Source organism: Musca vetustissima, unplaced genomic scaffold, assembly GCF_032173495.1.
Source record: "Musca vetustissima isolate MV318-11 ecotype Yass unplaced genomic scaffold, APGP_CSIRO_Mvet_v1 utg104987, whole genome shotgun sequence".
In the NCBI taxonomy this organism is placed as follows: domain Eukaryota; kingdom Metazoa; phylum Arthropoda; class Insecta; order Diptera; family Muscidae; genus Musca; species Musca vetustissima.
Window position 1 is genome coordinate 9,437 of NW_026887991.1, and position 17,105 is coordinate 26,541.

Here is a 17,105-nt window from a genome sequence, read left to right on the forward strand (position 1 = left end):
CAGGCACCATTATATTTAAGAACATATCCAAAGATAGATAAGAGGTAAATTTACAAGAGGTAAATTTACAAAGAGGTGATAAGGAGATTTTGTTTTGTAAGCTAGCTCTTCTGATTAATTATAACCGGGCCAAAAATTATTGAACATTGATTTATAAAACGATATAAACTTACAGGTTCAGGAGATCTCGTATCCGGAATCACCAATGTTAATTCGAAATGCTTCATACTAGCAGCACACATGAAATATTGGAAGAACACTCTTTATTTACTGTGATATATCACCGTGCCACACGAACTTCATATTTTATTAAAATATTCTGTGTCCATACAAATGTTTAAAACACTCGCGCTCCGTATTTAATTTGATCGATTTAAAAATTAAACTAGACGATAAATCAATTTATTTTGTTGTTATGCGTAGACAATGCTTATTTAAACGACAACAGGAATTGTGTCGATTCGAAAATTTATAAGTTTTTAAATACACACATTTGACAATTTCAAAAAAGTTTTTGCAAGACCTACTAAAGTTTGTTGAAAAAATAAAAATAATGTCCCTTCTTTTTATTACATCTTATTTTTTATCTCTTTTCGTAAGCCTTTTTAATGATTATCTCTCAGTTAAACTTTCATACACTCTTAATTGGTTCTGCTCAACACCATAGTTGGGCAGACGTGCACACCAGCGTCGATGCGTTCTCTTAACATGTTTTGATGTTAAAACAAAAATAAACATTAATGAAATTTTTTTCCGAAATTTTTTTAATGGATTTATTTTTTTAACTTCATTGGATATTATTTATGCTTTAAAAATATTAAATTTAATAAATTCCGAAGAATAATTCATGTTTTTATTTTCCCTTAAACATTTTTTAAGAGAAATTTTGCCCACCATTGCTCAACACTGATTTTTTAAAAAGTCAACAAAACAACGAATCACTAATTTTTATTTTCTCTTAAGAAATTATCTCTTCAAATATTCTCCCACATGTGTTAACCAGCCCAAGTTAAAAACAAAAGGAAACGGATGGAGTCTAATTAGATTTCCATTCTTTTCACATTTGATTAATTGCAGCTTCCGTCTCACGAAATAATATTTTTAATAAACGAAGTTACAGGATAGATACTCTTGGCTTTAAACATTACTCTTTCAAATGCTTCTCTAACCATTATCGTAAAACAACAATAACAAATTACTGACCGAGAGATCACGTTTATATTACGTACAATAACAACAATACGAGCATGCAATTGTTCTCTCCCTCTCATTAGACATGGTGGAGAAACAAACACAGAATAACACAAAAATATCAACGAATTGACATTTGGTTGTGTGTTAAGAAAAAACAATTATTTTTCACTTAATACAATCGAAAACACTTATATTTTATAATCAACCTATTATTTGGGAATCCAGTTATAATATTATACACTTATTATAGGGTTTTAACTAATTATTACACTTAATTTAAACGATTTTATTAGACGACTAGAAAACACGACCGACCGTTGTTAAAATTAACGTCAACTAAATGGAGGAGACAAAAGACACAAACAGTGTTGCCAATTTAGAGGGAAATGTTACTTGTGAATGAAAAGCGCAATGTTGACCGGGTAAACTAAAGGGAGAAAACGTGTATTTCATTGAGGTCGGTCAATCTTGAGTTATTGTCAGTGCACTTTTGGTATTTTAAATAGTAATTTCGAAATTTGATATGTAGAAAATGATAAACACATTAACAACGCATTGATGTTACTAAAATTCACTAAAAACGTGGTGAAAATCTTCAAGTCAGAATTCACTGCTTCACGTCATATGGACTTTTGTGGCGTGAACTACTTGAAATGTAGACTTTCAATCTTTAGTAATTTTTTACCTCTAATTAGACATACAAATCATACTTTGAGATAAAATACAAAAGGAAGCAACATTATACTCATAATCACACAACTGCCAAAAAACATAAATTTTCTAAACTTTTTTATGATTTTTCGAGAGGTTCACGTGGACTTGCAAAAAAAAAAAAAAAAAACAAAAAAAGTGCCGAAATTGATTAGAAGAAAACGAATTACAAAAGTGGCCTGGAACTGGAATATAGGGAAAATGACGCGAGTTAGATAAAAATTCGTTGTATCAAAACCGAATTAAAATATGTGCTCCCATTATTTTTATACCCTCCACCATAGTACGGAGTTTGTAACTCACCGAAATATTCATTTCCGACCCTATAAAGTATATATATTCTTGATCAGGGTAAAATTCTAAGACGACCTAGCCATGTCCGTCCGTCTGTTGTAATCACGCTATCTTCCGAAGGAATTTAGATAGGGTGCTGAAATTTTGAATAGGGATATATCGGTCCACGTTTAGGCATAACTCCCATATAAAGGTAAAGGTATTTTGGGGGTTTTGGTCGTATTTTTCCACCGAATTGGCTGTAATTTAGTATATTGAGTTCTAAATAGGTTCCAAATCACTTCACAAAAATTATGAATATAGGTCCATTTTTTCTGGTAGCCCCCCATATAAGGGTACCCCCAATTTTCGGTATTTTGGGGTTCTTGAGCGCGTTTTTCAACCGAATTCGCTGAAATTTGGTACATTGGGTTCCTATTGGGTACCAAATATCTCCACTAAAAATTATAAATATAAGTCCATTTTTCTGGTAGCTCCCATATAAGAGTACCCCCAAATTTCGGTATTTTGGGGTTCTTGAGCGCGTTTTTCAACCGAAATCACTGAAATTTGGTATTTTGTAATATCCTAAATCTCCCTACCAAAAATTATTAATAGTCAACCTCTTTTAGGCGTTGTCCCCATTTAACCCCATTTTTTTTTTTATATTAATATAATTATCTGATTTTTCCGCGTTTTGGGTTTGGTTCTAACACTCTGTTGTAATCATTTCACCTGCGAAGGATACCGAGATAAAAAAACAAGAACGTACGGTTCGATAATGAACTATATGTGAACTATAGCCCGCATTTAGGCTTAGCCGTAGCCCATGTGTGGGAGGTACCAAAAGGCATGGACCGATATTCCCCAAATTCGGACTTGAACTAAGTTTGGAAGACATAATAAGATGGGATGGGAAGACATAATAAGATAGGGCCAATATTTCACACGTTGCAAACTCTTGGGCCACACAATGTTTAGCCTAACAACAAAGGTGTGAATGGTAAAAAACAGCAGTGACCAAAATAGGTTTCATGGGCTGTCGGTGCGAATCATATTTTTCACATACACAATTATAAAAAACGAGAAACATCCCAGTAGAAAATACTATCTTCCATGACAATTTCGTTGACGAAATTTATGGAATTGTCATTCATGACTAGATACATGATATGTCATCGAAAATGTCGTTCTTCTCGATATATGAAAACAAAACAAAAAATTGTCTGAATCGATCGTACTATGAAATATTAATAGAAAAAAATAGAAAATTCTTTCAGAAAAATATATAAGAAATTTAGGATTTGGTTAAAATATTTAGGTAAGTTTAACTGAATATATAATTATTTATGTCATTATTTAGATGCATCGTTTTATTCTTAGGATGGTGCAGATAAATGGCAATTGGTCAAATATTGTAAGTAATATCTGAAAGATTTTTCATATTTTAATGAAATGTAATTTTGATGTTTCTTTGCAGATGATGTTAAAATGGAGAAATCATTTCGCCAACTTCTCAGGCAATGTGTTTATTTATGTTATTATATGATATTAAGTATGTTTATTTTTTTACATGCTATAAAAATATAAGTTGAAAATGTATATATTTTCATTTGAAATTTTATGGGGCTCTAAGGTTGATGACAATAGTTATTCTGTCGTCAACGACTGTGTAAACGACATAGTTGTTCACATAGTCTTCAACGACAATATCGCTTACCCTGTCGCCCAAGTTGTCTTGCATAAATGCTGCGACACTTGTGAGTTGTGTGCACAGTGTCTTCAAGGAATTGCTATTGTTTTACACAATTCGTTAATGTTGTGTGCAAGACACTCTCTTCATTTTCGTTTTCACACACTGAGCGAAAAAATACGGATATTTTCGACAAAAATTAAGTGATTATTTATACTCGTTCGAGTCGAGCTTGATGATCTAAGTTTTGCAATGAAAAGGAAAGCCAGGAGAAGAACCTACGTACCCACCATTATGCGACGCGTTTCGCCGTTCGTTAAGCGGCTCATCAGGTATATTGGGCTCTGTTGGATTTACAAAGGTCGTACGTTAATAACTTGTATTTATTCCGCGCTGATGCGAAACTTGCATATGCGAATTAAATTCAAATTTGTCAAATTTCGACATTTGTCTTCAATTTTAGGAACAGTTTTTTTCAAAGTAGATTTTTGTTGTAGCGATGGATAATTAATCCACACACCTACAATTGCCTCCATGGTATACACACATGTTTTTGCGCAACCGTTTTGGAAGTGTGTTGATGGCTCAGAACGTTAAGTGGTCTGGCAACAATTGTGTTGCACTGAGGACCTAAGTTCGAGCCCTAGCCGTGTTCAGCTGAAATTAATTTTTGTTATTTGAATTTCGTCTTATAAGGGCAGTGATCATTTGAAAGTAATTTTACGTAATTATTTGTACTCTTTCGAGTCGAGCTTGATGATCTAAGTTTTGCAATGAAAAGGAAAGCCATTCGACATTTGTCTTCAATTCAAGGAACAGTCCTTTTCAAAGCAGATTTTTGTTGTAGCTTCATTGCAAAACTTAGATCATAAAGCTCGACTCGAAAGAGTATAAATAATCACTTAGAATTACTTTCAAATGATCACTGCCCTTATAAGGCGAAATCCAAATAACTAACAAGCTTATTTGGATTGAATGCAAAATGTTGTTCTTCCTTAATCCTTTGTGGCCCTATTTTTTCTTTCCGTAGACATAGCACGATTTTCTGTTCAGAGATTTAATGCAACTATCCTATATAGGATATGAATAAAATTTGAAATCGCTACATCATTACATTCGGGAGATACAGTACATTTTTTCTGAAAAAAGTCCAATATCCAGAAAACCAAATTCTAAATCGACGGAAAATCAATTCTCTATATTCTTTTTTACAAGAATCAAAAATAATTCTGATGACAGAATTCGTACAATTCGAATACGAAGCGATTTAACCCTTTGAGCCCCGAATTTTTTTCCCTAATCATAGAACAATTTTCTGTTCCCAGATTTAATGCAACTACCCTTGATAGGATATGGGCAAAATTTGACATCGCTATATCCTTGCATTCTTTCTGAAAAATAAAAGGCCAATATCAAGAAAACCAAATGCAAAATCGACGAAAAAATAATTTTAAATTATTCTCAACATTCTGTTTTACAAGAATCAAAAATATTTCTGATGACAGAATTCGTACATTTGGAATACGAAGCGATTTAAATAATTTGAACTGTATACACAAATTAGTACTGTACACATTTTTGCCCTTTTCTCTGTACTAAAAAGCTCATAACTTTACCAAAAATTTTAATTTTTTAGATTTTTCTCGTGATATGTGTCGTCCATAATCTGGTCTTGACATAGGGAATCCAAAGAATGCATATCTACTAACTGTATAATAAATATAAGCTCTAAAACATTTTGTTGCCTGTGGGCAGCATTGGGCCACAAAGGGTTAAATATTTTGGACTATATACACAAATTAGTACTGTACATATTTTTGCCATCTTCTCTATATTGAAATACTCATAACTTTACCAAAAAGTTGAATTTAAGATTTTTCTTTTGATATGTGTTGTCCATAAGCAGATCTTAACGTATGAAATCCACAGAATGTATATATCTACTAACAGCATATTTAATATAAGCTCTAAAATATTTTGTTGCCTGTGGGCAACATTGGGCCATAAAGGGTTAAAATTAAACATTAATTTTTTTTTACAATTTTTTCATTGTTTAATGACAGAGAGTAATTTTAAAAATTGTGCATTTGAAACAAATACAATCACAAATTGTGGACAGCTCTGCTATCTCAAAAAATACCAAAATAACATTAATGCAAATAAACTATAGTTATTGAACATTTAATCATTCTACTATTTTCGTTTACTTGTTGTAAATACAAGGGCAAAAATCTAGACAAGATAAATGGAAACACAGCTAAAGTCCCCTTCAATTTATCCGGACAAATCTGCTTTTTTACGCCATCTGTTGCATTTTCCTCTAAATTGGCAACACTGTCTATGTCTTTTTATTCGTTCGTTTAGTTTGCGTTTATTTCAACACCGGCCGGTCGCGAATTCTTATCGTCAAACAAAACGTTTAAATTAAGTGGAATAATTAGCTAGAAATCCTAAAAATGTGTATAATATTGTAACTAAATTTCCAAATCACCGATTGATAATAAAATATAAGTGTTTTCGATTGTATTTTGTGAGAAATAATAATAGAAACAATTTCATTAAATCAAACCACAAACATCAATTGTCGTGTTATTCTGTGTGTGTGTGCTTCATCACCGTGCATAAGGAGAGCATGACTACAGTTACATATCGTATTGTTGTTATTGTTATTCTTATAAAGGAGATCTCTTCGTCAGTCGTTTGTTATTGTTGTTTTACGATAAACGTTAGAGAATAATTTGAAGTAACAAAGCAAAAATATGACTCTCTTTCAACTATGGCTGATAAAATATAATTCGTGAGAAAAGAGCTAATATTAAGGAAATGTAAAGAGAGTTAATGCAAATCTAATCAGACTCCGTCCGTTAAAATTTGTTTATTTGCCAGTTGGATTTATATTAAAAGAAGCATTTTAATCAATTACAAAGGTGGAAAAGTTGTGAAAAAGCAATATGTAAGACAAAATTAAATTTAATATTCTTCGTGGCGTTTAATTGTTTAAATATTTTTTAAAATACCAACAGCATTTAAAAAACAAATATAGAGAAAATTAGCAAAAAAAAAAAAAAAAAAAAAAAAATTAATTGAATCAAACCAATGTCCAATACAAATTGACGTTTTAATACACAGAGTATATGACTGATTAATGGTGATTAATATGTCCGCACGTACAATGAAAAACTTCGATTAACATAGTTCTATATATTTTCACACAAACTAGTGTGTAAATTTAAAGGATACGGAGTAAATGTATGTACATACTTCCATCGTATTTTTTCAACAAACAGCAGTAGGTTACGTAAAAAATTAGAATTGTCAAAAGTGTGTTTTGAAAAATATAAAAACCATTTCTAAACGAGACCATTTTTGTTGCCGTTTTAATTATCATTGTCATCGAATTGTTTTGAAAAAAATAAATTAATATGTCGTCTAGTCTCATTTTTAAATCGTTCACATTGAATACGCAGCGCGAGTGTAGTTAACATTTCAAACATTTATAAAGACACAATAATTAAAAAAATACGAGTACGAGAAGATAAGTCTTGTTCCACCATTACACCAAATGTGATGCATTTTAAATTAATGTTGATTTTGCTGGTTCCCTGTAAGAAATTTCTCAATCACGTAAGTTTATATAGTTTTCTGTATTAAAGATTTTTGTAAATATATGTAGAATAATAAGAATTATGTAGATTGAAGAGCTATTTCTCAAGACTAAACTTCATCTGAACTCTAAATACACAAATTTCCGAAATCGCCGCTTAATTTGAATTTGAAATTAAATACATTATATTACGATTCATAGCTTTTAGATAGATAGAATTTTCAAAAGCCTGAATTCTATTTGTAACGTCATGGTATAGTTGGGATGAAAGCCCTTGGCTAGCATATTAAGAACCCAGAAGGACATCATTGGTCAAGTTTTTTAGTTGTGGCGTGATTCATTTTTGGAATTCACTGTGTGTTGTTTACACTTCACACATACACTTCACCTCCGAAGTTACCTCCTGTTCTGGTTCTCACGTGAATTGAAATTTTCAACTGCGACAAAAATAAACGCCAACATTATAAACTGTATTCGTTTTTAACATGGTTTCTCTAATTTTTTACTAATTTCGTTAGTTTTAACGATAATTTTGCTATTATTTTTTAATATTTTATTATTCACAACATAAAATATATGTATGAAAGACTCTGTAACATAATTAATTTGTTGATTGATTTAAGAGTATCATTTGGTAACCCTGTCTTCTTTGGCCTTACTTCAAATCAGCTGTTTGTGTCAAGCGAGCAATCCAGTTGAAGAAAATGGAACACAAACATTAGCATCTATTTAAAATATGTTTTTAAAGACGTTTTATCTTAATTTTCAGATTTTAAACAAATTATACGCAATAATAACATATTAATCTATAATCATGTGCCTTTATATTTCAAAAAAGATTTTCTTTTATATAGAAAAACACGAATACACCCGACTCTCACTATGAAAATGTAAGTGTAAAGAATACACCTCAAATGGGCGTAAAGTGTGTTACAGAACACCTCGGCGTGTATTCGATACCCTTCTGCCCTTGAAGTGAATGCCAGAGCATGTCCTCCTTCTATCTCGAGTCGTTGTTCGACTTTATCCTCATTTTCTTGAACCGTATACTAAATGAAATAAAACAACCATTTTTGTTCTTTAAATATTCTACAAAAATGTCGCTCATAAGTTTTCAAATATTTTTCTCACAAACAAAAAGTCGAAATTCGTAAATTACATAGTCATTTTCTTTAGGATATTGAAGGAAAAATTTAGTATTTGTAATAGTATATTTAATGTTGTCAGGGTATTATAGCTTTGTGCAGCCCCAAAAGTTTGTAACGCCGCGAAATATTGGTCCTAGACCCACCTTCAAGTATACCGATCGTCATATCTCGACTAGCTGAGTCGATCTAGACATGTGTGTCCGTCCATCTGTTCATTATTAATTGTAAACACGATACAGGCCACAGTTATGGACCAATCTTCTAAAGATCGGTTAATATTTAGGGTATGAAATGGACCAAATACTAAATTTTTGTCGGTTTTTCTGGTCGCTCCAGCGGCCGCAAATATGGCCCGAACATCGTAGAGTAGGGGATCGGGCCAAAGAATGAGCATGCCTGTTTTGATAAAGATCAGTCAATATATAGCGGGTCAAATGGACCCTGACTTTTGTGTGAAAAATTACAAAATTTGTATTCTATGGCGAATATATTTACTCCCGAAGGACATAGACTCGAGAAGTTGATAGTATATTCAAGAGGAGTGGTTGCCCTTTAAATTGATACCAATTATATTGTCGTATGTACTCGGATGTGGGAGTTACACGTAAATATTTACAGGTGCTTACGTACTCAGACATTTTTTAGTAATCCATTACCACACTAGAGGGCGGAAATATATCTCTGATTGTTAAAATACAAGGGCAAAATCTCACGAATGAAATAGCTTAAATGTAGACAACTTCAATGAAAACCAAACTCCCCATTTGATTAACCCGGCATACTTTGCGTCTTTACGCCAACAGTTACTTTTCCCTAAATTGGCAACACAGTTTTGTCTTTTTTAAGTGGATTAATCAGTTACAAATCATTAAACAACTATAAATAATTAAATAATTTCCAAAAATCTAAGCACAAACATCAGTTGTTGATGCCTTCGTTTTATTCTGTGTGTGTGCTTCGTCTCCGTGTATAACGAGAGAAAGACTACAATTACATCTCGTATTGTTGTTATCGTATTATAACCGAGATCTCTTGGTCAGTAATTTGTTATTGTTGTTTTACGATAAACGTTAAAGGAAGTACACTAAGCATAAACGACTCTCTTAAAATTTCGGTAAATAAAATATTATTTCGGGCGACAAATTAATCAAATGTGAAAAGAGTTAATGAAAATCTAATCAGACCCCATCCGTTGCACTTTGTGTGTGCTTTCTAATAAGAGCATTTGGCTGGAGGGCATGTATTAAGAGAATTTGTTCAGACAAAAACAAAACTATCAATGATGGGAAAATAATGAATAAAGAGAAAATTAAAACAAGTATTTTCAGTGATTTTTGACTACTTACATACTTTTATTACATGAAGTTGTACGATGATCGTCTTCATTAGAAAATATAAAAACAATAATAAAGCAAACCGTTTACAGTTTTTTTTTTTAAATCGATCAAATGTAATACGCAACGCATGTGTTGTTAACATTTTAAACGTTTTTAATTACGTGGGTTATGGTGATGTACGAGAAGATTATATGGTATTCTACCATTATGTCAAATGTGCTGCTAACATGAAACATTTCCACTAAAAGTTGATGTTGTTTTTTTTCCAATAAGGAGTGCGTCCATATTTGTAAGTTAATATTATTTTATATATATTAATGATTATTTAAAAAATGAGGTACTGAGTTGTCAAACTTTGTTGAACAAAATGATAGATTTAATGTTAATGATAAAACATTTAAAAAAAGTGCCAAAGAAAAGTGCTAAAATATTATTAAAAATGCATTTTTATGGTTAATAGTGAGATCTTAATTTCTTAAAAATTCACTATACCTTCCACTGCTAGGTGTAGAGAATATTAAAATTGTTTGCAACACCTTTAAGACCCTGCTTATTCTGAATCATTACAAAGTTCAATGTCAATTTAGCTATGTCCGTCTGACAGTTTAAATGCTACTACTCCCAGAATTGTTGGTAATGAAAATGGAATATATCGGTCCTTTATATTCCCCAACTACTGTAGCCAAATATTCGATATTTCGAAGCTTTAGGGCACGTTTTCATAATTTGCTGTAATTTTATATTTTGAGTTCTCCCTGTGTAGAAAATCTTCGAACTAAATATTATTAATATTGATCAACTTTTTAGGTTTGCTCCATAAACAGGCTTTATAATCAAAGTGACTCTATTTCGATATTTTGTATTCTCGTTGAGTAGAAATTCTCTCTACCATAAATTATTATGGGTCCAAAGTGACTCCAACTTTATATTTTGGAATCTCATTGGACAAAATATCTTCCTACCAAGAATTACCAAGATTGGGCTGTTTCCCATAGACGACATTTTGTCCATGAATGTCGTCCATGAATGAACTGTAATTTAATATTTTTTATTCTAATGGGGTGTTATATCTTCCCCCAAAAAACTGTCACTCATTCCGTCCTATTTGCGCACTTTCAAGGTTTTTATACCCTTCACCACACTGTGGTACAGGGTATTATGTCTTTGTGCATATGTTTGTAACAGGCAAAAATAATCGAGATAGACCCATGGTTCCTTTTGAGAATATGCATAGAATCACTTTCTGAATCGATTTATGCATGTCCGTCCGTCCGTCCGTCTGTCCGTCTGTTGGTGTTAAATTGTAAACAAAGTACAGGTCGCATTTATGATCCGATTTGGATGAAATTTGGCACAGCTCATTTGTTTGGCCCAAGGACGAACCCTATTGAAATTGGGAAAAATCGATTCAGATTTAGATATAGCTCCCATATATATTTTTGCCCGATTTACGGACTTTAGACCCTGAAAATCTTTCGATTTGCACGAAATTTGGCATAGCGTACTGAATTGAGCCACGAAAGATGTGTGCCAAGTTTCGTGAAAATCGGTTCAGATTTATATATAGCTCCCATATATAGTTTCGCCCGATGTACGGACTTTAGACCCTGAAAATCTTTCGATTTGCACGAAATTTGGCATAGCGTACTGAATTGAGCCACGAAAGATGTGTGCCAAGTTTCGTGAAAATCGGTTCAGATTTAGATATAGCTCCCATATATTTTCGGCCGATTTTTGGTAAATGACGTACCAAAGTCCCTATATATCTTTCGATTTGCACGAAATTTGGCATAGCGCACTGAATTAAGTCTAGAATGATGTGTGCAAAGTTTCGTGAAAATCGGTTCAGATTTAGATATAGCTCCCGTATATATCTTCCTCCGATTTAAGGTAAATGGTGTACCAAAGTCCTTATATATCTTTCGATTTGCATGAAATTTGGCATAACGTACTGAATTGAGGCTAGAATGATGTCTGCCCAGTTTCGCGAAAATCGGTCCAGATTTAGATATAGCTCCCATATATAGTTTCGTCCGATTTCATGTTAATGGTGCCCCAAAGTCCCTATATATCTTTCGATTTGCAGGAAATTTGGCATAACGTACTGAATTGAGCCTAGAATGATGTCTGCCCAGTTTCGAGAAAATCGGCCCAGATTCAGATATAGTTTCGTCCGATTTCATGTAAATGGTGCACCAAAGTCCCTATATATCCTTCGATATATTTGGATAGAGCTTCCATATATATTTTCGCCCGATTTTAAGTAAATTGGACATCAAACTCTTCATGCTAGTCAGGTTGACATCAAATTTTGCACAACGTACAAAATTGAGCATAGAATTACGTAGTTGCGTTTTCTAGAAGTACAGATATAGCCCAACAGATAACCTATTTATATTTGATTGAAGTCGATATATATAACATATGGATATATAGGTAGATTCACATTTAGATAAATATCACATATTTTATTTCATCCAATTTCATGTTAATAGTCCTGTTTAATATATCCATAGTGGTGAAGGGTATCATATAGTCGGCCCCGTCCGACTTTACTACTTCCCTTACTGGTTTGAATATGCTAATTCTTTTGAATGTTTAATGATTTATGTGTACAGGTTTGTCGATGATGTCTTACTATAAATGTGATCAAATATATTTATAATAATGAGAGACATCTGGTCACTAGGTACTTATTTTATTGTAAGCATTCGGGGAATTCTCTTTAAATTTTCTTAGGACGTTACCGAAAAAAATGTGAAGTGTATATTAAATTTGTCAATCAATATTAAGTCCCGGTCAATATTATTTTTTATCACAATAATGTTATATGCCGGTTCTCCAATTTAAAGATGTGCAATTTTGAACATCGACTGTTACAAACCCTAAGATGTTTGGTATTGAAAATGTGATAAATCGGTCCACTTGTTTATGTAACCCAGAATGTTTGGGATTTTGAGCTCGTTTTCAATCGAATTTGATATTTGGGGTTTCTTTAATTGTTAAATCTTTCTACATAAAATGTACCAAATTGATAACTTCTAAATTGTGTATGTTATGAATGGAGTATTCGATTTGGAACTACAACTACACAATTTAAGCATACCTTTGTATTTATACTAACCATATATTCTCTACAATTTCTGTTACATCCCCCTCACAGGTCAAGATTAGTATATACTACACTCGATATGACATAGGCTGAGGGTATATATTTGTCGGCAACACTGACTGACACCTTTTTACATGTTTTATACTCTACACAACTCAAGAGTTAGTGTGTCCGTCTATCCATTAAAATTTGTAAACACGATACAGGCCTCAGTCATGGACCAATCGTCGCGAAATTCTGCATGTAGGTCCGGTTCTGACTAAAGATGACGCTCTAAGGCCACAATTATGACAAGAATATCACACAATCTTATGCGGAGGAAGGTATCTGACTAGGGAACGAGCATGACTATTTATATGTTAATTGATCAATATTTAGCGTGTTAAATGGACTCAGCCTTATGTGAAAAAACGGAAAATTTTACATTATCCAAGAGTAGTGGTTGACCGTTTCATTGATAGCAATTATATTGATACATGCACTCGAATTTGGGAGCTATAGGTTTACTCTACCAAATGTCCAATATTAGGACATACACTTAAGCCTATAAGTGGCTTGTTGTGCGGAAGAAATTTAGAAGAAGTCATCATTGGATTTGATTGTCATAAGCTCCTAGGAATTCTGTTTTGTTTTTGAAGTTCTTCAGTTTTTTTTTTATTATTCGCATTTCCTAAGAATTGGGTTAGGAAGCCTGAGAAGGCTGGGCAGTGACACAGGAAATATTCTCACGTTTCGCTGTCATCTCCACACGCTCTACACCTGTTGTGTATGTGTGCATGCAGGCAGGAATTTGGTGGGTCAATGTTGCCTATTACCTCAGTTCTAGACGCTTTACACCAAAAGGTTTGACATTATTTACATATATTGTAGGTCGAGCGGTTGTACTTCTAGCGAATATATTTGCTATCTCGTTTCCTGCTATTCCGATGTGACTCGGTACGAGACATTGAGTATATTTGAATTGTTTGATAAGCAGCAGCAATTGGATTTTCCAAGAATTATTCAAATTATAATAAATATTTTTTTTTAAAACAAGATCAAGATTCGAATAAAAAACAACAACTACGATGCAACTATCGATCAAAAATAATAAAATTTCACACGTTTTGTTTTTTGGTTAGGCAGACAAACTAGTCCGTGCTTAGTGATTCATAAATGTTTTGTTTTGATCACCAACATAACGCCATGGCTATCTATGGACTACGTGTTGTTAATCAGTGGCTGGAGCATCATCTAGTTTAAGCCACTGTTAGAAAACCAGTTTTTTGTTGTTGCTAATAAAACATAAGTTTATTCTAAAGTCAATAATAGCGGCAGTGTGATGCGTAAATCATCGAAGTCATCTAGATTGAGATTTGACCAAAACTTGGGAAATCCCATACATTGCAAGTTCATTTTCAAGTTGAGGGTCATAGAAGACATTGACACGAGCTGCGACGATGATAACATTAGTAAAAGTTTAGTTTTGGAAATTAAATATTTTTAAAGTTCTGTTTTGATTCTTGTTCTAGTGGTGGCAAATAAAAGCAGCGTATTTTTGCAATTTCCGCAAAATATTAAATTTTTAAATTTGGCAGAAATGAAAATAAACATACGTTTTAGTCTTTCGAGGGAAAATAATTTGTGTGGGTGTAGGAGTAAAACAAAATTAAAGAATTGTTTTAGTATAAAAACTAATATTCTTCGTAAGATTGGGACATTAAAACTCAAAACATAACAGCGATTAAAAGAGTTCGGCAAAACGTTTAAGACAATATACAAAATCTTTAAAAAATGTTTTCAAAGGTATGTTGAACAAAAATTTGATTTTTTTGAAATTTCTTAACAATGTTTATCGTAATTTTTTAGTGTTTGAAACTATTCATTGTGGCTCTTTGTGTCAGCTCAGCATTTGGCCAACTTCCAGGTCAGAGGCCGGGTGGTTTATTAGGTGGCCTACTGGGTGGCGGTAATAATGGTGGACTTTTTGGCAATATCTTAGGTGGTGGTAACAACAACAATGGCGGTGGTGGAGGTCTCTTTGGTGGCTTAATAAGTAACATTTTGGGCGGTGGCAATCGTAACCCTGCTGGATCGGTACAACCTCCAGTTGCAGCCCCACAACCACCAGTTGGTGCTCCTGTGCCACATCCACCAATTGCTGCCCCAGCACCACCTAATCATGGTTATCCTGCGTATGGCGGTTACCCAAGTGTTGGTCTTCCCAATACGGGTTACCAAACTGGAGGTTACCCTGGTGCTTATCCAAGTGCGGGTTATCCTAGTGCAGGCTATCCAAGTGTTGGCTATCCTAGTTCTGGTTATCACGGTACAGGTTATCCAGGTGCTGGTTATCACAGTGGAGGTTACCCAAGTAGCGGTTATCCCAGTGCCGGTTATGGTCAATTTGGTGGTTATTATGGCTAAAAACCAGAATACTGTTATTCTCTTTTTGTTGGAAAGTATTAAACATATAAACATGTTTGTTAATAGTTTTTAAGCAACCTCATTTTGTTATATTGTTACTCACATATTTTCTTTATATATCACATTGACAAAAATACAGTTTTTTGAAAATACTATTTTGCAGTAGTTGTTTGTTATTTTCCCTACGATCTGGGGGCGAGGTGGGGGTGTATGAAAAACCCAGAAGGAAAAATCCACCATTTGTCAAAATGCGTTCATGACATGTCGCTCTGCAGGATCGAGGTCATTGTCTGGGGGCGAGATGGGGTTGTATGAAAAACCCAGAAGGAAAAATCCAACATATGTCAAAATGCGTGCATGACATGTCGTTGTGCATGTCCACCATGAGGTGAATATATATTAAATTGATCACTCTGTTGCAATACCTGGAAATATATTCTTGATCTGAATATATCGAACTAATTAGTTTAAATAGAATTTCGTAATACTCATACAGTCGAATTATAACCATATATCGATTATAACAACGTATCAAAAAGTCCCGAAAAAGTTCCGGCCCTTATTTGATATAATTTTCATCGTGAGGAATTAAACGCTTTTTTATTTTTCCAACGGTAATCACCGGTGACGAAACATGGCGCTATGCGTATGAGTCCAAATGTGGCGACTTTTTCGCTTTAGCAACGTAGGACGTCCTATTCTTATAGGTGCACCACAATTTCTTAACCTGAAAACATGCTTAAATTCGAAATGGCCCATACATCGAAAAACTTCTGACAGAAATATTTTCCCCCTTCAAGAGCATGTTAAGCCAAAATACAACCATTTCGGTGAGCAAATGCGGTTAAAACTACGGAAAATCGGGCTAGACATTGACGTGGGCGTTATGTCAAAACGTGGACCTATATAGACTATTTTTAATAAAAAGTGTGTCACCCTACATGAACCGAGTGTGCCATATTACAGGCACTTTGCGACTAAAACCTTCAAAATACCGAAAATGGTTCATTTTCTTTTTTATATCTACAATCGAAAATAGTCTGGAAAGACGTTTTTACCCTATGTGAATACGGAATGCCAAATAATGGCCACTTCGGTGTGGGAAATTTGTAAATTAACGAAAATGGGCCGGAAAACTTAATGTAGGAGAACTTACATTAGAATCAATTCGGAATAGAGCTCCAAAATAAAGAATAATGGGAGATCGTAATGTCTCGACTAGCTGAGCCGATCTATGCATGTGTGTCCGTCCGTCCGTCTGTCCATTATAATTTATAAAAACGATACAGGCCACAGTTATGGTCACGAATTTTTGCATTTAGAATGGGTTCTGGCCAAAGAAGGCCCCTATTGTTTTTGGTAAGGTTACGTTAATATTTAGGTGATGAAATGGACCAACAACTAATTTTTTTTCTTTTTTTGGTCGCTCTAGAGGCCACAATTGTGACCCGAACATCACGAGCGGGTCAAATGGACCCCGATTTTTGTGTAAAATGACAAAATTTGTATTCTATGGCGTATATATTTACTCCTGAAGGACATAGACCCGAGAATTTGATAATATATCCAAGAGGAGTGGTTGACCTTTAAATTAATCGTAAATATTTAAAGGTGTCTATGTGTTATG

At 33.5% G+C, this 17,105-nt stretch overlaps 1 protein-coding gene across 1 annotated transcript; it reads left to right on the forward strand.

Moving 5' to 3' along the window:
* The first annotated feature begins 7,453 nt into the window (after window positions 1–7,453).
* On the forward strand, window positions 7,454–15,478 carry LOC133335823 (holotricin-3-like). Its single transcript, XM_061544121.1, has 2 exons — window positions 7,454–7,495; window positions 14,921–15,478. Exons 1-2 carry the CDS (start codon window positions 7,454–7,456, stop codon window positions 15,476–15,478), a joined length of 600 nt encoding a protein of 199 aa, XP_061400105.1.
* The last annotated feature ends 1,627 nt before the right edge of the window (window positions 15,479–17,105 follow it).